Source organism: Branchiostoma belcheri, unplaced genomic scaffold (genome assembly GCF_001625305.1).
Source record: "Branchiostoma belcheri isolate BF01 breed outbred unplaced genomic scaffold, Haploidv18h27 scaffold2, whole genome shotgun sequence".
Taxonomy (NCBI): domain Eukaryota; kingdom Metazoa; phylum Chordata; class Leptocardii; order Amphioxiformes; family Branchiostomatidae; genus Branchiostoma; species Branchiostoma belcheri.
The window spans coordinates 1,230,975-1,253,443 of record NW_017803490.1 but is presented as its reverse complement, the minus strand read 5'-3'; the positions used below and the strand labels follow the sequence as shown (position 1 = coordinate 1,253,443).

General features: G+C 39.0%; 4 protein-coding genes across 4 annotated transcripts; 1 reads left to right on the top strand and 3 right to left on the bottom strand.

Annotated features, from left to right (window-relative positions):
• Positions 1-114: 114 nt before the first annotated feature.
• On the bottom strand, positions 115-3,968 carry LOC109468349 (Down syndrome cell adhesion molecule-like protein Dscam2). Its single transcript, XM_019766598.1, has 6 exons — positions 3,863-3,968; positions 3,534-3,556; positions 2,414-2,506; positions 1,704-1,889; positions 983-1,097; positions 115-307 (listed from the first exon to the last, which is right to left on the bottom strand). The coding sequence occupies exons 2-6, from the start codon at positions 3,538-3,540 to the stop codon at positions 115-117; spliced, it is 594 nt and encodes a 197-aa protein (XP_019622157.1). The 5' UTR covers positions 3,541-3,556; positions 3,863-3,968.
• Positions 3,824-9,210, bottom strand: LOC109468348 (E3 ubiquitin-protein ligase Midline-1-like). The gene is made up of 7 exons (XM_019766597.1): positions 8,992-9,210; positions 6,637-7,547; positions 6,006-6,207; positions 5,367-5,513; positions 4,957-5,052; positions 4,482-4,604; positions 3,824-3,973 (listed from the first exon to the last, which is right to left on the bottom strand). The coding sequence occupies exons 1-7, from the start codon at positions 9,124-9,126 to the stop codon at positions 3,824-3,826; spliced, it is 1,764 nt and encodes a 587-aa protein (XP_019622156.1). The 5' UTR covers positions 9,127-9,210.
• A 992-nt stretch (positions 9,211-10,202) lies between these two features.
• Positions 10,203-12,651, bottom strand: LOC109468750 (transmembrane protein 218-like). The gene is made up of 3 exons (XM_019767078.1): positions 12,426-12,651; positions 11,913-12,018; positions 10,203-11,143 (listed from the first exon to the last, which is right to left on the bottom strand). The coding sequence occupies exons 1-3, from the start codon at positions 12,531-12,533 to the stop codon at positions 11,016-11,018; spliced, it is 342 nt and encodes a 113-aa protein (XP_019622637.1). The 5' UTR covers positions 12,534-12,651; the 3' UTR covers positions 10,203-11,015.
• A 903-nt stretch (positions 12,652-13,554) lies between these two features.
• Positions 13,555-21,445, top strand: LOC109468738 (protein limb expression 1 homolog). Its single transcript, XM_019767066.1, has 6 exons — positions 13,555-13,985; positions 17,342-17,505; positions 18,081-18,221; positions 19,599-19,694; positions 20,406-20,483; positions 20,917-21,445. Exons 1-6 carry the CDS (start codon positions 13,739-13,741, stop codon positions 21,157-21,159), a joined length of 969 nt encoding a protein of 322 aa, XP_019622625.1. The 5' UTR covers positions 13,555-13,738; the 3' UTR covers positions 21,160-21,445.
• The last annotated feature ends 1,024 nt before the right edge of the window (positions 21,446-22,469 follow it).

Sequence of the window (22,469 nt, the reverse complement as noted above, 5' to 3'; positions counted from 1 at the left end):
TCAAGCAACACCAACAGATTGCTGCAAGGAGAATTTATTTCAAAGCTAAACTTTCACCATATTGGTGTCCTGATTTGCATCTCAATAGATTGTACCTCAAGTGTTACTGACACATCACATCCCCCTTGTCCAGTACTGGAACACTTCGCTGGTCACACTGGTACCCGCCTGGTACAGTGCAGTGACTTTTACATCATATCGACTCCTGCTGTTGAGACCATCCAGTATGTACTCCAGTCCCATGATGTTAGAGATCTCTCCCCAGTCATCATTGGTCTGTATCTGGTAGGAAGACCTGGCAGCCAGCCTATATGAAGAACAACTTTATTGCACGACAATTGTTATAGTTATACATGGTACAATGTATGGCAACGACTATTTAACCATGGAGCTATAATTTGAGATGATTGAACATAGTACAAAAAACTAGAGAAGTAACATTTGCAAAGCAAATGCATAATGTTTACCTTCACACATGGTCTGCTCAGTTAAGTCTTACTCAAACACATTCACATAGTACATGTACTACTAGTATATGGTGACAGGAGCAGAGCAGACTGTGAAATTGCAACATTATGTAACCCAACACCAGTCACCATGGTGACAGACGTCAACAAATCATGTCATTGGTCAGGTCATAGGTCACTGTTTGGAGAAGAAGAAGAAGAGGAAGAAACAGAGCAAAAAACGAATATGTTTTCCTTCGGTAAACATAAAAAAGAAAAGGGTGTAGAATGAAAATTAACATCCTAGTTATTAAACATCAAGAGCTAATACAGTTAACAGTATACAATCAAGAAGGGCTAATCACGAGTTTCTTAATTTTTTCTGATAACAAAACAGTCTTTCATGTATTTACCTACTAGTACTACAGTATTTTTGCTTTGTAATAGTTGTCGCATTTGAATGTATGTATAAATTTGTCCATTATTAAGCATCGAGTCTGTTGAAAGCTATTGTACTAGATTGGATAAGTGATTACCTATAGGAGAGCAGGTAGTAGATGATCTTCAGGTCCCCCAGGTTGTAGTCACACCACTTGATCTGGATGGAAGAGCCGGTGGCATTGCCTGCCTGGAGAACTAGGGGGAGGGGGGCTGGGAGATGCAGGTATGTTAGACAAAAACATTCTGTATCTGTATAGCTGGTATAACCGCCCATCGGCGTAACACACCAGCTTTGCAGGCACGCGGCGCGGCGGCAGCTGGCTATATCACACCGAACGACTTGTTACTCTCAATCTTTGCACATTTAATTGCAGGAGTTGTTTAAAGCTTTCTAGTGATGATGCCCCAACTGTGCTTGGTGACAACGAGTTCCAGCGATAGTTCTAGGAAAGAATGAATTCTTTAACCTCAATCCTTGGTACTTGAAGGCATGGCTATTTGTCGTTCTCTTCTGGGCTGGTATTAGGTACTTAGTAATTGGGACGTCCACCAGTTTATTAGTCATTTTGTACATCATGCATAGTCTGGACATTTTTCTTCTGTCTTCCAGTGACACCCACTGTAGGTTTCCTTTCATTTCCGTGACACTAGCACCTCTTTCATAGTTGTTCACACAGAATCTTGCAGCTTGATTCTGTACCCTTTCCAGTTTGTCTTTGTCTTTCTTTGTATATGGATCCCATACTTTCGCTGCATATTCAGGGTTCGGTCTTACAAGTGACGTGTATGCAAGTGATTTTACTTATTTTGACTTACGTTTAGTGAAGAGTTCCACAGTTTCGGGTGGAGAAGGCCCACACTTGTTGTTAGCACAGATCTGGAAGATGTACTTAGTACTGGGCCTGAGGTCTGTGAAGATCTGGTAGGGCTGTGGACATGTCACCTTCGCTATCTCCTCTGTCCACGATAGCGTTTTGATCAGGCACGTGATGGTGTAGCTATCTGTGGTGAGGGTAGAAACATTTCATGCTAGAGAGAGTAAGCCAGAAGGCTGAAACATTGGTGAAGGTTAGACATCCAGGTAATAAGATATGCCAATTAATTAGAAACAGTCACTCAATCCAAAATCATATCCAGTTGTTTTAGTAACTGTTTTTTGGTGCACCAGAAGGCTAAAATTTAAAAAGTACATTTAGAAAGTACATTTAATGATTTACTAACTTTTAGCATTAAAATCAATCTAGATTTTTTAATTATGTTTAATGTGTTTGCCATTGACAAGTACATAGTCTGTAGTATTAAATAATAAACTTTACAATTGTACAAGGTACAAAATATGGAAACTACGGCTACATAGCTACAATTCCATAAGACCAATCTACCTAGTAAGGGATGAAAATGGGCTTATACAATCATTGGAGGAGTATCTATGTCCAGACATTCTTTAACAAATTTTTCTATGTATGTCATGCATGGGATGTCATTATACATATCTGTAGCAGCATTGTGCTTAATAATATACTTACCAACGACACCTTTAGTCTTAGGCTGCCAGTGCAGGATAGCTTTCCCACTGGTGGCATGGCAGGCCTCTCTCAGGATTTCTACTGGTCCTGGGGCTGGGAAAACAAACAGTACTGTAGGTGCTTACTGCTTCACCACAGAAGCTTATCTTGCTAACAAACCTTTGAGGCCCATTCAAAAAGCAATTGTTTTAAAGATAGATAGCATCACGACATCACAATAATACAATACTGCTCTAGCCAATAGGTCCAGGTGTGTTGAGTTCCTTATGTACTCAGCAGAAACTAGGAAAGAAGAAAACACAAATTTCTTAATTCCACATGAAGGCATTTCAGCACCATCGCCACCTGCCATGTCCACAAGCGCCACCGTTTGATCCTTTGAAGAACTGCAGGGAAGGGGCCAGCTGAGCACCACACATGCCTTATGCAAACCGAGACAGTTCTGTTATGACCTGTCCCAAAGCCTTTTCAATCCCTTTATATGCCTAGCCTCTATCAGGCTTCGGGAGGCAGCTGGAAAGAGTAGAAACTGGCCAAAATAGAGAGATAATAAGCCAAGAAAGTTGGTCTGATAGTGCAGTTTGCCGTACATGAAATGTACTCCCTATCGGACCAACTTCCTTGGCATGTTATCTCTCTATTTTAGCCAATTTTTGCTCTTTCCAGCTGCTTCCCGAAGCCTGATAGAGGCTATTATTTGCCCCACTGCTGAACCGACATCCTGTAAACTGCCCCCTAGCAGTTTGTCCCCACACTGCAGCCTGCTGTCCTGTACCTGCCAGGAAGCCCAGTTGTGTGACCTGTTGTCTGATTTCATCCAGGTTGAGGAGGAAGGAGTCAAACAGGATGGAGGCCTGGGTAGCTCGCTCAGGGATGGCCAGGAGGGACTGTCCAATTCTTCATGACAGTAAGACGACATGGACTTAACATGGCCCAAAATTTTATACAAGCAATTCCTAGAGATAGCTTGCCAAGGTGTTTATGAAAAAAGTACATTTTGTGACAATTAAAAGTTTTAAAAGTTAACATAATACTATTACTTGGCAATATTGCTAACTTGTTACTAGTTAATATATTATTTGTAAAGAGTAAAAAAAAAATGGATTTTGATTATGCATACCTTCCATCCACCTCTCTCACACTCTGTAAGGAAAATAAGGGCAGTTAACGGCATTCATTTTTGTGTAATTCGCGGGAATATGACGTGGGGAGGTGAACAATCACCTGTTTTGTCTCCCCTCCATCTTGTTATGGTAAATCCAAATAAAGAAATTTATATTACTATTGATAGAATACCCACCCAACAGATGTATTTAAAATGCATCGATATCTAGCATTTGCGTGACTTTATAGAGCAGACATAAAGATGTAGATGATACAATAAAATGTCCTGTGTATTCATTTCTTCATTTATTTACTCCATTCTTTCGATCCTTCAGCTGGATGTACCTGTAGGAAGCTGGCATGGTCCTCTTCCTTGAGTGCTTCATTAGCGTACATCATGAGGGCGTCCATCTTCTTCACCTGGTCCTCGTGGGTGGCCAGTTCTACCTGCAGCAGCTGGGTAACACATAAAGTCAGTAAACTAACAACATTACCACTTTTTACTCATTCACTCACTCGCTGACTCACTCATTCACTGACTCACCCACCCTCACACTCACTCACTCACTACTTTTTCACGGTTATTTTATGTTTGCGGTTTTCACACTCACTTCTGTACCACCATTACCGTTAACAAATAATTTGCTGGCTTTCTTTATTCTGCACCCAATGCCACTGTGAAGATACTTGCGTGAACACCTCCTTTTTTCTCAAACTGTGAACTTTTGCTACCGTAGCTAGCCTGGGTACCATCTGGATTTTCGCTCTGCAATGTTTGACAAAGTCACAAGTGTAATGCGTACCAAAAATCCGGATGGTACCCAGACTAGCTACCGTGAACATAAGTCAGTTTTCCCGTCTCTTGGGGTTTAGACGTGCTTGTACACTGATGCTGAGGCATTTTATTATTCTATCACGAACCAAGGATACATGAGGTAGTGAGTCCCAAAGGTTCAATCCTTACCTCCAGTTGTACCTCCTTCTCCTGTTCCACCTCCCTCAGCATGGCGTCTCTCCTGTTCTGTAAGTTTCTGCAAAGTTCCTCGATCGCTGACGAGAGATGAGACTTCAGACCATCGCTGTTCCTCTAAAGGACATGAGAAAAGGTACAAGAAAGGTCTGTTTAACGTAAGAACTTTTGTTCCTACACAAATAATTGTTCTCATCATTCTAGAGCCTTCGAGCAGTCACCCTGGTCTTCTTCAATAGACTGACCCAGTGAGACTTGACACTTCAGAGAAGCCATGTGACAAGTCTCACTGGGTCAGTCTACTGAAGAAGACCAGAGTGACCGGTCAAAAGCTCTAGGTGATAATGTTTCTTTGTGTTGGATCAATAGTTTTAACTTTAAACAAACCTATGACAAATTTAATGTAATTGTAACTTACATTAATGACTATCCCATGAATCTATTCTTTACATCTAGTCAAATTCCTCACCTCTAGTTCAGTGATGGTCTGTTTGACTTTGGTCACAAACACACCCAGTTCCTGTAACTCCTGTTCCAGTCTGGACACACTGTTGGCCACTGATTCCTGAGGTGAAACAGAACATCTTTTTTTGTTAATTTTGTAGTAGACTGGTAAACTGCAAAGGTTTTTTCATAGTTTAACTTTTGCAGCTGACACAATTTTGTAGCAAAGTTAATAACTGTAACAAAACTGTTTCAGCTGCAAAGTTAAAACTCTGAAAAAAAACTTGGCAATTTGCCCTTCTACTACCATATTAATCAAAGTCAGTCTGTTCGTAATACATTAGAAATGAATATCGCTGTCATCTGCACTGAACAGGTTACTGTGAAAATATGGGAATAAAACCACTACAAATACTTCCAGATAGGGAACAGTACCTTTTTCTGCCTGTACATCTGTGCAAGAGCTGCCACCTTGTGTTCGCTGTGTTTGCCCACCAGTTTACACAGGGCACAGATGGGCATCTCATCCACACAACAGAACATGTTCAACTTCTCATCCTCGTGGTCAGGACAAGTCAGGACCTACAGAACACAACAGAACATGTTCAACTTCTCATCCTCATAGTCAGGGCATGTTAGAACCTACAAAACACACACATGGAGACAAGTCAAGGTAACTATAAACTTTAAGGCCCTATACAATTATAGCCTTTAAATATTTACCTTCACCTGGTCTAACCAAACAAATTACTGCAGCACTGTTAATTCTTACTCAAACGCATTCATATACATTGTATACGGTGTCCAGCCCCTGCAACTCTGTCCTGCTACATAATGTAACCCGAGGGTTGTCTACTACAGCACCAGTTACCATGGCGACAGACTTCTGGTACAGGTCATTGACCTTATTTGTTTGGAGAATAAGATGAAGAAACAAAGCAAAAACAAATTGAATATGTTTTCTTTCTGCGAAGGTAAACCGTAAACATAAATATCTGACATCAACTTATAAATGAACTTCCCTACTTATTGGTAATACATTTTTGTGAATCGTTTTCATATATATTGTTGCACCTTTCGTTTGGCCTGTTGTGGTTCTACCAGCTTGTGCCTGGTGAAAGCCTTCTTGTTGCTGGGATGAGTGGTCCTCACACAGTTGTCACAGTAGGAGATCTGACATGTCAGGCAGGTTTTCGTAGCTGTGGGAGGGGGGTCCGCATCACACACATCACACAGCACAGGCGACGGTTTGGTGCCCTTGGCCAGATCTCGATACCTGAACCAATATACAGTAAGGTATAAAAACAACCTAAAGAACTGTGTGTAATAATTATTAATTTTCTATATTATAACTAGAAAGGTAACATTTGCAAAGCAAATGCATAATGTTTACCTTCGCATTATGGTCTGCTCTGTTCATTCTTACTCAAACACATTTATATACATGTATATGGTCAGACAGGAGTCTAAATTCCTCTTGCTATAAAATTGCAACATGATGTAACCAAACACTAGTTACCATGGTGACAGACATCTGGTTCAGGTCATTGACCTTTTGTATTTGGAGAAGAGTAAACTGAGGAAAAACAATATGTTTCCTTTGGTAAACATAATGATATGCTATAAACATCATACATCATGACTACTAATAACTTATAACTCCAATATGTCATATTCTATTTTTCAAACTTTATTAAAAAGATACCTTTCAATGATGTTCTCCAGTGTGATGTTCCTACGCAGACTTTCCAGTCCTCTGCCTGACTCAAACTCCACGTCTTTTCTACATGTTGGACAGGGGAAACTTGTAGGCTCTACATCATCATCATCCTCCTCATCACTTCTAAAATCTTCCAAAACAGCATCTTCGGTTGCTTCTTCCTCTTGGATGCCTTCATCGAAATCTTTGTCATCCACCGTCAAGGCAGCAGCTTTTTTAGCTGCTTCTTCAACTGGAAGTTCTTCGCCGTTTTCATAAAACTTCAAGGCCGCTTTTAGGTATTCTTGAGATTCTGCGATGTTTGTTTTGATGTCTTCGATGTCCTGACTGGTGGGAGTTTTGTTCCCATTGTCCGTGTCAGGTGAGCTGGCTGGACTGGCTCCTTCAGCTGAATCACTTTCCAGTTCAGCTGTCTGAGCGATTTCTCTGTCAGGTGCAGGGGTGTCCAGGTCACAGTCTTGAGGGTTTTCTTCGTCTGTTGGTTCATCTGTGGATTCAACCTCTGCCTCTGTTTCTTCTTCCCTTTCAGGTGCAGTTGTTGTTTCAGGTGCTGTTGTTGCTTCAGGTGCACTTGTTGTTTCAGGTGCAGTTGTTGTTTCAGGTGCATTTCTTCCTTCAGGCGCGCTTGTTGCTCCAGATGCATTTGTTGTTACAGGTGCACTTGTTGTTACAGGTGCACTTGCTGTTTCAGTTGTAGTTGTGGCTTCAGCTGTTGGCTCTACTACGTCATCTTCAGTTTTATCTTCATCTGATTCAACAAACTCAACGTTTTCTTCTTCCCCATCCGGCTCTAAGGAATCTGTATCCACATCTTCCTCCAAAATGTCATCCTCAGCTTCTGTTTGAGTCTCTGACGCTTGAGGAATTGAAGTCTCTGGTTCGGTGGCCTTTTTGCCCTGCAGAAAATGGTGGATGGAAATGAAACGCCTGTGAACGTCAACTGTACTCAAGATCATCATGAACGTTAGCCCCACAATGACTTGCAGGCTGTAGGAGGCAGTTTTGTACAACACTGTCATGACATATACAGCTGAGTGTTTTAGCCGGCAAAGGAAGCACATTGGGACACATATTTTGGCACTGGGAAAATGCTTTTTGTTGTTGTTACAACTTACAGTAGTATTCTGACTGTGAGTACTTGCCTGGGGGTGTACAGCCAGTAGGTGTGGTTCTAATTTTCCACTGGTCTGTCTCCCGAACAAAGCTTTTCAAACATTACCAACACTTGGGGTGACCTTCTCGGGCAAAATTATCTTCAAAACACCAGATTAAATATGATAAAAGGGCAATCAGTACCATGTAATGTAGGTAATATTTTCTACAAGGTGTCCTATTGTTTTGTGAACTTACATGTAGAAAAGTTCTTTGTTACTTTTTTTACTGTGTGAAACAATTGATTGGGACAACCCAAACCGGTTCTTTTGCACAGCTAGGTCAGGTCTCTATTTGTAAATTAAAGCTTTGCGTTGTAAATTATTAAATTGCCAATGGTCATAAATGCTACAGACAACGGTTGAAGACAACAATAGAATTTAGAACAATAGAAGTTACAAACATCAGAAAATCAGCTGAAGATAATTATCATTACCTGTAGTCTAAGAGTTAACTTTGTACATTTTAAGCTATCAACCTATTTTGACCTTAAAATGAATCTTTACCAAAGCTGTACACTTTTGACTTAGTATATCAACAATTATCACATCTGCAAATGTCCAGCACACACTTAAAGCTCCTTGTCACAACTAATCCTTTGATTATCATTTGTTAAACTGTGATCTTTTAAAGAGAAAGTTATCTTGAATCAGTTAAGCTAAAATGAACTCAGTTGAGCTACTCTTCCACTGGTCATAACAGTTAAGACAGACACTATGTATTAGGATATACAGGTTCATAGTATTGGGAAAACTACGTAGCTCTTTTCAACAAGTACATGTGCAAATTAAACATTGGACGACAGATTAACGCTCTATATAGCTATGGACTGCGACCCTTTTCAGTACCATGCATGTTGGGTAAGCAACACAGCCGGGATTTGAACTCCTAACCTCTTGGTCCAGAGGTCCACTAGACTTCACACGCTACTTATTTACAAGTTATATCAAAAACAACAATAGGTATTGTAAAATCTTGATTTTTAGTTATGGCTCCCAAGAATTGTTGCAACCCAACGAAGAAAAAATAGTAACATTTAGCTAAATATGTAGAATAATTTGCCAGAGGTGTTTTCATTTTCTGAGGGAAAATGTTACCCTTGCTAGCCAATTGTTGACTGTCTGTATTTTCAAATCGAATTTGAGCTATAATTTGAGCTAAATTTGACCCTGAACACTGCTGAATCACCTTTTTCTGCGCGGAGAGTAGAATTTCCTCTGCACATCTCTGACACAGGTTGTGTAGACAAGGCAGGAGTAGGGGTGTATTGTACAACTCCAGACACACAGGACAGGTCAACTCACTTTCTAATGCCTCCATCATTCTTCTTCCAAATCTGCCATGTAAAAACAAGTCAGTTTAGAGAGGGACAGGGTAAACAGAGTAATTTTACGGAATACAGTACAATTTTACTAGCATACAGTGCAATTTTAAGGAATACAGTGCAATAGTAATACTGTAGTATACAGTGCAATTTTACTAGTATACAGGGGTGCCTAATTCATACTATCTAATACAATTGCACTGTATTCCATAGAATTGCACTGTATACTAATACGATTGCACTGTATTCCATAAAATTGCACTGTATACTGATACAATTGTACTGTATTCCGTTAAATTGCACTGTATTCCGTAAAATTGCACTGCATTCCATAAAATTGCACTGTATAGGTACTCTGGCACCCCTGAGCTCGAGGGATAGCCTCCTTTGCAGACTTTAAATATGTCACTGTACAAACCACAATCAGTTAGACTTAGAGGGATAGCCTCCTTTGCACTTCTTAGAGTAGTTGGAGCAGGTTTTGTTTTTTGGGTGGGCGTCATTGATACTGTATACATTATAATGGAAATACATGTAGAACATTTTAACCCTGGTCCTGTATTAAAGATAAAGCAAGTACTCTGAAAAGTTACACTGAAAAGTACATTCAGTAACAACACATACATGTACATGTACAAGACCAAGTCTTGTGCAAAGTAAGGATCTTTAAAAATGTTACAAGCTTTGAATACTCTGCAAGAGGTCAACAACTGCTTTATATTTTGCAAAAGTATTTGAACAACTTGTCAATGTCACAGTAGTTAAACCAGTATATAAACATGTACTTACATAGGTGGCTCAGTTAGTGTACTGCATTTTCAGATGGTACACACACCATGGTATAGGTGTTTCTTAGCTGTCCTCCCTCAAAAAACTTGCATTGCATTTGTCTGTTCGCCACAGAAAGCCAACGAACAAATTGACGTTGTCCAACAAGAATGGCAACAAGTCAAGGGTCATAGTTTGTTCTCAAATACGCCCTGCAAGGTAATTGGTCGCCTTCAGAAATTTGAAGTAAAAACCCTGAGGGTTCATCTGACCTGGTTAACAAAAGGACACTAACCTCTCTCTCCTGTATAAATGGTAAAAACATTGATCAAAGTGTGTTTCATATTATTTTTCAACAAATTTGACTTTCTTTTTGCACAAATTAGTTCTTTTCCAGCTCATTGGTCAGTCAGTGTAATGTAATCAGTTACTGGTGTGTTGTGCTGAAGGGCGGTTATACTGGCTATACAGATACAGCTAAAGTGATTCATCATTGTCAAATGTCAATCATTTAACTGTTGCCATGGCAATTACCAGTACCCATGTAGAGGTGCAGGTCGACTAATGATTTTGGTAAGTAGTTCTAGTACTAAGTACTAAATAATATTGCCATCTGCTAGAATGCAGCCATTGATACTGTACAAATTATAACGCAAACTACATGATGCATATCAAGTATGTACACACTTGTATTTTGAAAAACAACATAACATGCATAACATACAATACAGAAATACTATATACAAGTCCTGTATCAAAATATCAACACTGATTTGTGCTACATCTGTATCTTTGAACACAAACAACAAACTGTATTATTATGAAAACTTCAATCACAGATTACATGAAAATATAAACAATCTTGTATCTACAGTATCTGATCTAACTTTGACCTAAACTTTGCCTAACACATTATGTGACTGCTGGTAACTCATTATACTGACTAATAGTGTTAATACTTGGGGATCTTTTTCTACAAGTTTGCCACTGTGCAACTCGAGATCTTTCTTTACACTGTTGTCTGAAATATCAAACATTATCCAAATCCTTGTAACAACAAATTTGAAGATGATACAGTTGTGTGGATGGTTAGTTTGAAGGAATGAGTTTTTCAGTGCTGTTATCTAGTCCTGATAGGCTTAGCGTAGATGGGCTCCACGTAATCAAAGATGACGAGAAACACCAGGGACAGGAGAGTAAAGATGACCATGAAGACTAGAAGCACTGTTCTCGGGATCACCATGTCATCTGAAAAACATGAAATTTTACCTCAAATATCACTCACACACTGTTCGCTTTATATGTCAGTTGTCAATGTTCTTGAACAAGAAGCAAGAAGCTTCAAATACATGTAGTTCTAAGCAAGGTACTGTAATCTCCAAGCAGATGCTACGGTGGCAAGACATTATCCAATTGGCCAGAGGAGTGTCCATTAGCCATCCATTGGGTGGCAAATGGATACTGTCTGGCTACTGGATACTGCCTGGCCAATTGGATACTGTCTTTTGCAGCCACCCAAACATCTGCTTGGAGATTAAGGTACTATTCTATAAATAAGAATAGGGAATTTTGCAAGACCATGAATATACTGTTCTATACAGCTTTGAATATGGTACTCTTCAAATGAGGTAGGAATAGCCTGGAATCCAGTCCTGTATGTTACATTTACATGTAGTCTCTCAACAGTTGCAATTGTGTTCAACTGTTTCAAGCAGACTACAGCTAACAAGATTATGATCCAGAGTCTAGGCTAAGACAGAGAACCTGGTCAAATCTAGCCTGGTTACCAGACTTCTGTATGCAGCACACAGCTTTTTTGCACTACTAGTACTACTTCTTCTTCTTCACTACCCTCTAACCACCCCTAAATGGGGTATCACTGAGGGGGGGAGGGAGCGGTATGCGGTTACGGCAGGGCGGCTTCTACCCTGGCTACTACTACTACTGATGTTATAGAAAACAGTGAAACCTGTATGCTGTCTTGTGAATGTCTGAGGACCAGGTTAAACCTTTTTACCTGTTATGACTGTTGCTTGTTCTGCCGCTGTCTCTGGCTGTCGTGGCAGTACCACAAGAATCACTGTCGTAATGACAGCAAGCGCAACAATACCAGCTGCCACATTCTGAAACGGACAAGATGTATGCACCATTACATTTTTACAAACAAAAATATCATTATTGTATCTCTATAGATAGTGTTTATCAACAGTAACAATGCTGCAAATTTCAAATGCAAAAAAAGACAATACCAACAAACCAAAAATCATAAAAATCTATTCAACCTCTTCAGTTTTCCCGTTTTGAAGCTTCTAACAAAATGCCCCTGCAGTTCCAAGAAAATCTGCTAGGGGGCCCAAATCAATAGTACCCACCTACATGTATTTCCAAACCCATATAGCCTGGTTACCAGACCTTAAAACCTAAACCCATATGCTACCCTAGGCTGAGTGTTGTCACCTAATCTTTTAACTGTCATTTGATTGATGGATGGATGCATCGTGCATGGTGAAAAAAGTTGTCTACTGTCTACCTTAAGAGCTCCTCCAGCCTTTGTAAAGGCAATGCACAGGAATAACGTCAGCACAATGATGACAGCTAGCAGGAACAGACCAGTCCCAACTCCAAGAACCCGGGCCATTGTAACTGTAACACTAACGTTAACAGTATACAATCCCAGTTGACGTTGCAGTCTGCAAGTTGCTTCTGAATCAGTTGGTAATATTAGTGCAAAGACTGGTCACTTGTTTGTATTCACATGTTCTGCAAGTAAAATAAAGTTTGTATGTTAGTAAAAAATGCATACTTTCATGTTAAGTTCTATCAAAACACTCCTTAATCCAAACAAGGTTATACGGACTTAAATCTCTTGGATCAAAACAAACGCCGTCACTGAGGTTTTGGCTACCATACAAAAACTCTAGTCCATTGATGTGATATAAATAATTACTAACTTTTCACAAATAACATGGTAGCATGGCCATTAGTCATTACAAAACATCTTCCCATAATATCCAGAAGCAGTGATTGTAGCAAATATTTGGAAACTTTCGCCAGAAAATACTGAACCTTTGTAATCAATTTACAACAGGAATATCAAACATATACAAATCAATACGTGCTTAAGAGTCTTCTGCTGCGATTGTTCATAACATAACCTGTTATGGTAATAGTATATCCTTATGTGTGGATTAAATATGAACTGAATTTCCCGCCCTCTAACTCTGAAAATAAAAACAACATTCCCTGAGAAAATAACAAAATCCATACACAACCATTGAATCATAATTCAGGGCACACCTCTAGAATCAGACGCTACAATAATTACAGCGATCAGAGGTGTTCCTTTTATATAATTTCAAGTTTAGACAGTGCCCCCCTCCCCACCGTACCGTGTGTTTCTGTTTTCACCTAAAGCATCTCACCTGCCACCATTCACCGCTTCTTCTTCCGGGCCGACTCACTCCGCACCAAGAAATATAACCCCTTAAAACTAATTTTTCTCCACAAAACACACAGTTTTTTCACAGTTTTTTCACCTCAAAATTTGGATTTTACATTTTGAATACAATAAAGGTATTTGAGGTGAAATATTTTGTCGTAATTATGAAATATTCAATGTTTTGTACGACATTGCGGATGGATACAAAATTGGCCTCTGACCTCTCAGCCGGGATTGTCAACTTTTCAGCGTTCTCGGGTTACATGTTTGGTCTGGGGATTCGAGAGTCCGGAAAAAAGCAGTGGGCTTTTCTTCTTCAAAATCACCACATTTTGGTGATTTGAAGGCGCTTTTATCGTTCAGAATATTCAGAGGAGATTCTGAGGGAGTTGTAGGAGTCGTGTATGGCGTATCAAGGCAAGGGAATGCCTGGGCACGTTCACAACTACCGGCCTGTCCAAGGACCGAGCGGCGGGCAGCCGTCCAACCAAGTGCCGAGGACCGTCCCTGGAGCTCCGCCTAGAACCGTGCCTGGGCAGCAACCGCGATCTCACCCCACACAAGCAGATGTTCGCACAAAATCTGTGCTAAAAGAAGCCGTCGATGCCGTGGTGAACAGTTTTGCTAAACACACACACGGCTATGGAAGAGGTGAGTGTTTTTTTGGGGTGGTACTGGTAGAGTTGGGGAGGGGGGCAGAGAACTAACTACACAAAAACAACAGTTGATTTTTGCACGAACACGCTATCCCGTTTCACAACCGATCGTTATGTTTGTCCTCTTGTCCATTTGGTAAGGATTATCACAAGCACTCCAGTTGCGGGGGAAAGTTTGAAGGGGGTTCTTTCACGAGAAAATGTTTTGTTTGGCAAAAATCCACCAAAAGTTATCAGACAGTTGCATTTAATTTTAAACATATGCTTGTAGCAAGATAAATCTAGAATAATGTTTGAACGTTTCAGTAGTCTGTATTCAGTTAAAAGAGTATAGTACAAACTACACACAAAATTAAAGTACGAAATAATCACATGCCTTACAGCTACCTGTATGCTTAATTCATGCCGACATTTACATATCTAAAGGTATTTTTCTTCCCCCTCATTGAGTGTGACTGGCTTTGATTTTTCTGCATACCAGAAGCCACTCAGCTCTTACCAATGGTTTCCTTTGTCCATCAGTTGTCTGGTGTTCCTGTCCATCAAGGTCGTAAAGGTTAATTGTTCTGGGTAATTAAGACCCAAATTTCACAAATTGCCTTGCTCGATTACATTGTGCACATACTAGTATTCTGTATTTTTCTGCCAACCAAAGAATGTTAACGTTACATTCTACCAGAAATATTATAGTGTTTGAACATTCCGGTAGATTTTCCGTTTCGTAACATTCTAATAGCATTTTTTCACAGAAAATAGAAAATAGCTGGTTTATCCCTAATAATAAAATTACTATTGATATTATATGTATATCAATAGTAATTTTACTGTAACTGCTGGTACTGTATTGAAGTGCATAGCTGCATTTCTAACATAGGAACCAACAGACCCTTATTGTTCAAAGGATTTCAGGAAGCGACAAGCATCCTCTCAGCTCTAGGGGGCTGAAACTGTATCCAATCCCTGATGTTTTGTACAATTGTCTGTGCTCAGTCATGTAGAGAGATCTCCAGATACAACAATAATCTTGTTTTGGTTTATGTAGTGAAGTAGAATTTACTTTAGATACTTTGAAGCAAAGTCATTACTAGTAGTACTCATGAAATGTAAATACTAGTAGACCTTTGCAGATGTGTCCATTTATATAATTATAACCTTGTTCTGAAAACACTTTACTGCAAAAACTGGTCCTACATTTTGTTTTGAGTGCTCCATTTTTGTCATTAAACCTGTTGTCCTTGATTATACATTGTATTTATAGTAAATGGCCTATAAATGACTTGTTTCTAATACCATACAACCTGAAATATTGCTAAAATTTAAAGTAAAAGTAGGTATCTTAAACGAGCTGCTTATAATCTTAATGAGGCCTGACTGAAAGCAGGCACCAGGTATGCCCTAATCCCAAGGAAGTCTTGTGTCAGCATGTCTGATTTGTGTACTCTCGGGGGATCTCTGTTGTTCTTCCACTTTACATGGTCTGTTAAATGTTACAGTCCACAAGGAAAAAGGATCCTGGCTTTCTGAATAAATTATGTGCTGATGCAGAATACTCCTTTGCCAAATATCTGTTGCCAAGTTATCAAGACTTAACTACATGGGTTGTGATACAAAATTCCATGTAAGCCCACAAATTTATCAAGCAGTGACGGCACATTGCAGCCTATAATTAAGAACCATTTTAACTTCTTTTCTCATGAATCATTGTTACGTGGACAGGTAAATGTCCAGGTGCACCCTAGCAGTCAGGCAAATCCTCCTTGTTAGCCCTGTCTTTTCTAATCTCCGTCCACATCTTTACAAGTACATACAGTACGTCACTGTACGTGTCTCCCAGGTCCCTAATTCTGTAGACTGTATGCACAACATGGAAGCCCCTTTCATGCCTTTGTGGAGCACTGTGACAGCTGGAGAGAAAGAGGCTGTTTATTTTTGTGTAAATTTTCTGTAGCTGAAACAGTCCCCTGCAAAGCCGGTCTCAAGTTTCTCATCTTCCATTTTAACAAAGATTTGTGTACAGAAAGGTAAAGCTGGGATGAGCAACTCAATTATTTCGGACTATTAAGTCTGTCAACGTGATTCCGTCCAGGTGTAGGTCTAGCATATAAGGTAAAAGCTCACAATTATTCAGTAATACAAAAAAAGGCAAGACCAATTCGTTTAATATACTATTATTGTGAATAGACAAGCATTTTGAAAACAAAATATAATGTAGTTCCAAGAAGATATACCCATATGCGAAGGCCTGTTTGGGGGGTCCCGACAACGCTCTACGCTGAATTCAGAAACCTCTCGATTATGCTTTCCAAGTGGCTACATCGCATTACATGGAATGTAACGTCGAATATGCTCTACGCAAAATGCGCCAATTACGCTCTACGTTGAATTAGAGCGGTCCATCTACGCTCTACGTAGAATTAAAATGGCCGATTATGCTCTACGGAAAAGGGCATGTGGGCCCCCATATACTAGCTAGAACTCATGAAAATTAGATTGTACACAAACACAAACTGGCATTAATAAACCTAACCTCCCTTCTGGAGGTGATTAGTAGCACTGATTACTGTCTATAGTCATTACCCTCACTCAGTCTGAGACTCTGAGACTCCTTTAAGTTTAAGGAATTCCTCCTGTTTCTGTCACCATGGGAGCTCTAACAGCTGTGGGGACTTTGTGCCCTTAAGACGTTAGAATCGCCACATTCCTCCACGCAGAAGTTCAATGTACAGCCTCGAGTGTCAACTTCAAAGGACAATGTAAATATGAGCAAGTAGATTTATTGCTCTTGAAAAAACAATACGGCAACACGGTTAAATACTTTGCTTATAGAAGAATAACCCTGTGCTAACTTGCCTGATTTAGTCAAATGCTTGCTGCGTCAGAAAGAACATTAATTTTCTGTAATTATGCTGTGTCCATGTTTCAACAAGGAACTTCTGGTAAACAGTGTTGTGACTGTTTTGTTTGGATGTCTTGTAATAGAAGTCAAATGAAATTTGAATAAAAAAAGTATTATGGGGAAGGTTTCATTTTTATTGTTGCAGCTTTCAGAATGAAGCACTAAGTTAGCTAAATTTATCATAATATGAAGCAAAAGTTTTTGGAAAACAGATTTAGACCAGGAGATGACTTGCATACTTAAGTATATTAATAAGTTTTTTTTAAACTATTTGCCCTGAAAGAAGCATAAACAAACTGCTGTTATACATGTTTCAAGTGTTTTGTATATGATCTTAATTTTTGATCCTTTGAAGCTATCTTAAAGTTATTTTAACGCCTTTTGCCCACAAAGAAGTGTTTTTACAAGTGTTTGTATCGATTTTCAATGTCTGTTTTTATGTTGTTTTTCCCCAGTGAATGTAGTGGAAGCGCTGCAGGAATTTTGGCAGATGAAGTCATCACGAGGTGCAGATTTTAAGAACGGAGCTCTTGTTGTTTACGAGTCCCAACCATCGGCCAGTCCACCCTACGTCTGCTACGTCACTCTGCCTGGGGGCAGCTGTTTTGGAAGTTTTCAGGTAAGGAGAGAGATGTAGGGTAGTTAAATATTAAAGACACAAGCAGCATACTTTAAAGATGATTGTAGACTTGTATAAAAGTATCCTTGCTCTCTCTTCAGTACAATTTGTACCTGTCTGGTACTCAAAACCATCTTACAAGTGAATTAGATTTTACAAGAATCTAAAATTAGAGATTAGATCTTACAAGAGTAGAGTAAGATCTTACAAGAGTCTAGTTATAAATCTTATAACATTAGGTTTAAAATCTTGCAATAGGAGGAGAATTAAATGTTACAACAAGAGTAGAATTATATCTTCCAAGAGTTTAGAAATATATCTTACAGTTACAAGAGTAGAACTAGATCTACAGGTAGTGGAGGATTAGAACTACAAGAGTCTAGAATTAGATTTTACAACTTACAAGAATCTTCGATTAGATTAGATCTTACAAGAATCTAGAGTCTAGATAATCTGAAGAGTCTAGAAATCTAAGAGTAGAATTAGATCTTACAAGAGTAAAACCAGGTCTTTCTGGCATAAAATGTACATCGTACAACAGTAGAATTTTATCTCGAAATCTTTGTTTTCCGCAGAAATGCCCCACCAAAGCTGAAGCCAGGAGAAGTGCAGCCAAGATTGCATTGATGAACTCAGTCTTTAACGAACATCCCTCCCGCAAAATCACGGACGAGTTTGTGGAGAAGGCCATTGGGGACGCAGCAAAGTCATTTAAGGTAAGGGTTGAAAATATGCATCATTCTAAAGCCACTGCGTGGTGGTATGTTATGCTTTTTGATTTTCTTTAATTTTTCAAGCTGCAATAGTGCTGTACAAGTACGTCTAACCCTCAGAAGACTGGAAACAACAAATCCTAACCGGATAGTGAGTGAGTGAGTGAGTGAGTGAGTGAGTGAGTGAGTGAGTGAGTGAGTGAGTGAGTGAGTGAGTGAGTGAGTGAGTGAGTGAGTGAGAGAGTGAGTGAGTGAAGGAGCGAGCGAGTAGTTTTATCAAAATAAACGAACAATAACTACCATCCCTTTTAGTCAATTTTTAGTCAAAGTTACTGTTCACAATGACATTACTTTTCACATTTGGTTTATTATAACTTCACTGAACAGATATGTTGAAGAGTTTTTCAGTAGGTATAACCTTGAGATCAATTGCAGTTTGATACTTAATTCTTACCAGTCTGAGTGTCAGACTTTTAGAACAGTATAGCAAGATAGCGTGCTATGCGTCGATGAAGGTTAGACATCCAGGTAATACGATACGCCAAAAAGCAGTTACTCAAGCAACTGGATATGATTTTGAAAACGTCAGACGTTTCAGCTAGTATCCACTAGCTTTTGTCAGTGACTGAGAGACCAGAGGGGAAAACAGGTTTATAAGCACAACCTATTGTTTATAGCGTGCTATGGTTAACTTGGGCATTACTGGCTACAAACTGTTGCTTGCAGGTAATTTGCATAAAAGAAATCTGGTTTGGTCTCTTTGCACGATTCACTTAATCTGCCATGAAGGTCACCTAGAAATCTTTTGTGTGAAAGCTTTCTGCTTCAAAGCATGTTTACCGTTCAGACGTATACATTGAGACTTAGGAAAATGTCAAGTGTAAAATTTGTGCAGTGCTTGAATGCATCTGTTATCTGGCTAACATATGTCTAGACACACTTCGGCATTCTCTTATAAGATCCAATAGTTTATAATAATAGTATTAATACCATTATTATCACAGGAAGGGTCATACATAATATGATCAATATTGTTCTACATTATTACATGACTTGATTTTTTAATTTGCTACTTGTGAGAGATAGATTATACTGTATCATTTGTCCTTATTATGTTTTCAGCTTATGTTAATTTCTGTGTACATCTCACAATCTACATGTACATTATATACATAATTTTTCCCACTCTATTATGCACAATTTTTCCATATGATTTTACGCTTTATATTATGTTTTTGTTGACAGGGCCTCCTTAGAAATCATCTCATGAACCTTTAGGAGCGACAAAAATGTACCAAGATGTCTCTAAGATGAAATATATAAATAAATTTCTAGAAGTTGTACATGTAATGACTGATGTGTTCGTGTGTGTTGTAACAGGGAGCTCCAGGTGAGATTGACAATCCCAACACTGGCATCGGTGCCTTCAGGTTCATGCTAGAGTCCAACAAGAGCAAGAGCATGCTGGAGTTTCAGGTAAGGATATTCCAATAAGTTCTTATGGTATCATTTGGGACAGATAGGTGCAAATTACAGGCCTCGAAATTAACCTTTCTTCCCATTGTCCCAGCACTGTCCTAAGAATAAATTTCAATTGTCCTGAAGTGAGGATGAACTGTCACAACCTGTTTTGGGGAAGTATTGTATGACTTCATCTTGAAGTCAACTTTGCTTATGTTCACTCCTAGGCCCACTATAATTGCAGAGTAGACAGGAAATTTGGGGGGGGGACTTTTCCTGATCCAAAAGCCGGGACGTGTGTCTGATAAACAAAAGAAGGGCTGACATTCTGATGTCCCAAAGTGTCTTTTTAGTTGTCCCAGCCTAAAGTTAGTGGCCATTGGACCACCTTTAATTTTGAGCCCTGAGTTAGCCTTTTTTTTCCTGTTATTGTATTGTGATAACATAATCACTAGTTTTTAACGTTTTTAATATGTGTGTTAAAAAAATGATGGTGACTTATTACATTTCGTAAGTTTTTAAAATGCTTTAATGAAATAAAAAGTGGCCAGCAGGTTGATTTGAGTAACTATAATTTGTGAACTTTAAGTGCTGTGAAAATGTGCTTCAATAAGAAACCCGTCAACCTACCTTGTATGATGAAGTTGTATCTGTATTTACCTGAAGATATTTAGACTTGCTCCTCCCAACCATGGTGTTAATGCCCCATGTTGTGCTGTATGACAGGAGTTGATGACAGTTTTCCAACTTCTCCACTGGAACGGGAGTCTGAAGGCCATGAGAGAGAGGTCATGCACACGGCAGGTCAGGAAAAAATCCGTTTACGTCTCATATGTACTGAAAAAAAACAACAACACTTAATTCAAGTTTTGGAGCAAGCATCTGCAAAGAAATGTATGTTTTTTTCCATACATGTTTTTCCTTAAATACCCAGTAGTTGTTCATTTACTTCTTGGTGTGGAAGTATTGTTTTGGGTGGCTGAGATGTGGGCTTGTATGTGTATCTATCTGTCCAGACAGAGAAGGTTGATAGCACATGGGTGGATGGAAAAATAATGACTAATGACAGGCAAAAGATAGCCTTCTGTGTAAATGGAAGTCATAGAATCTGGTTGGGAGTCAGAAATTGACATGCGGAATTTAGGAAGCTAGTGATTGCTGTCTTATTGTATAAAGTCTCTGATTTCCTGTATTAAATGTGAAAGACACTAACTGCAGTTCATCCCACGACCAACAGGAGGTGCTTGCGCACTACTCCAACCGCACGCTGGACGATGACATGAGAAGCCAGATGGCGCTGGACTGGATTTCCCGCGAGCAGGAGACTCCCAGCGTCATCTCGCGGGAACTCGCCATGGCCGAGCAGGAACTGGAAAGCTGCCGCGCGGCCGGGAGGGAGCTACGCTTCCCGAAAGAGAAAAAAGATATCCTCATGCTGGCCTGTAGTCAGCTTGAACCCATGACTGCTTCTATGTGTTAGGCTGAAGAAAGCTTTCTCACTCTTTTGTACTTCTCTAAAGTATTTTTCCCTCTCCAACATCTTTCTACAACATTGTCAACATCTGGAGTAAGAACAAAGATACAAAACACTTTGGAGACGAAAGATATGGCCTGCAGTCAACTGGAACCCATGACTGCTTCTATGTGTTAGCTTAAAAACAGCTTTCTCACTCTTTTTGTACTTCTCTAGAGTATTTTTCCCACTCCTATATCTTTTTACAACATTGTCAGCATCTGGAGTAAGAGCAAAGATACAAAACACATGGTGTGTTTTTGTTTTTTTAAGTGATCTCTCCATCACAAATTCAAGCACAACAAAATTGTTTCAACTGCAAGTTTGAAACGGTGCAAAAACTTCCCTCCAATCACTAAATAAGCCACCATAATGTTTGTACATCCACTCACTCATTGTAACAAAACATGATTGAACATTTGGATCCAACACAAGAAAATGTTTTAGTACCTAGGTATGGATGACAGCTTGTCAACTTGTACTCTCTTGTGTTGGATTTGAAAGTTCAAACTTCATTCAATAAATGAACTATCTTTGTACAATTGTAGAGAAGAGTTTAAAAAAAGAAGAGTTTAAAAAAGAAGAGTTTAAAAAAGGAAAAGGGCTCAGAAGAAGAAAGGTATCATCTTCTTGAATAGGTGACAACATTTATATGAAAAAAAGATATTTTTCATATTATTCCTGTCAATGACTTCAAATTGTCTGCAGGCACAAGCAAACATATCTAGAGGATGATTGTATTTTGTACATTCTATTGCGCTCTTTGCATTTGAAAACAAGAAAGAAGGATAGTTAACTTCTATTCTACCTTTTTGGCTGTCTCTTTGCTTATTATGTATGTACAATAATACATGTATGCTTTGATACTAGTTGTTACAATGCACAATTTATTTCTGTCTCTTTCTTGTGATGTTTCTTTAACTCATAAGCACTTAACGAAACATTTACTTGGTCTTGGTTATGGTCATATGTTAATACTCAGCTATAAGAATGTACATTTTGCGCTGCCTTGCTTTGTAATCTTTCTGCTGATCACTGTTTTCTGATGTATATATCACTACTCAAATATCTATTCTTTCACGACTTTATAAGCACTTGTATAAAGATAAGACTTCTACTAAATAGATTAATACTATGGACAATGTAACAAATGTTTTTAGGAGATGATGCTTTCCAAAAAAAAGTAGCAAATAAGAAATCGCAAGTACATGCACACATATCAATACCAGTAACAGCAAAAATGCATACATAGGAGTCCAAATATTTTTGCTTTTCTA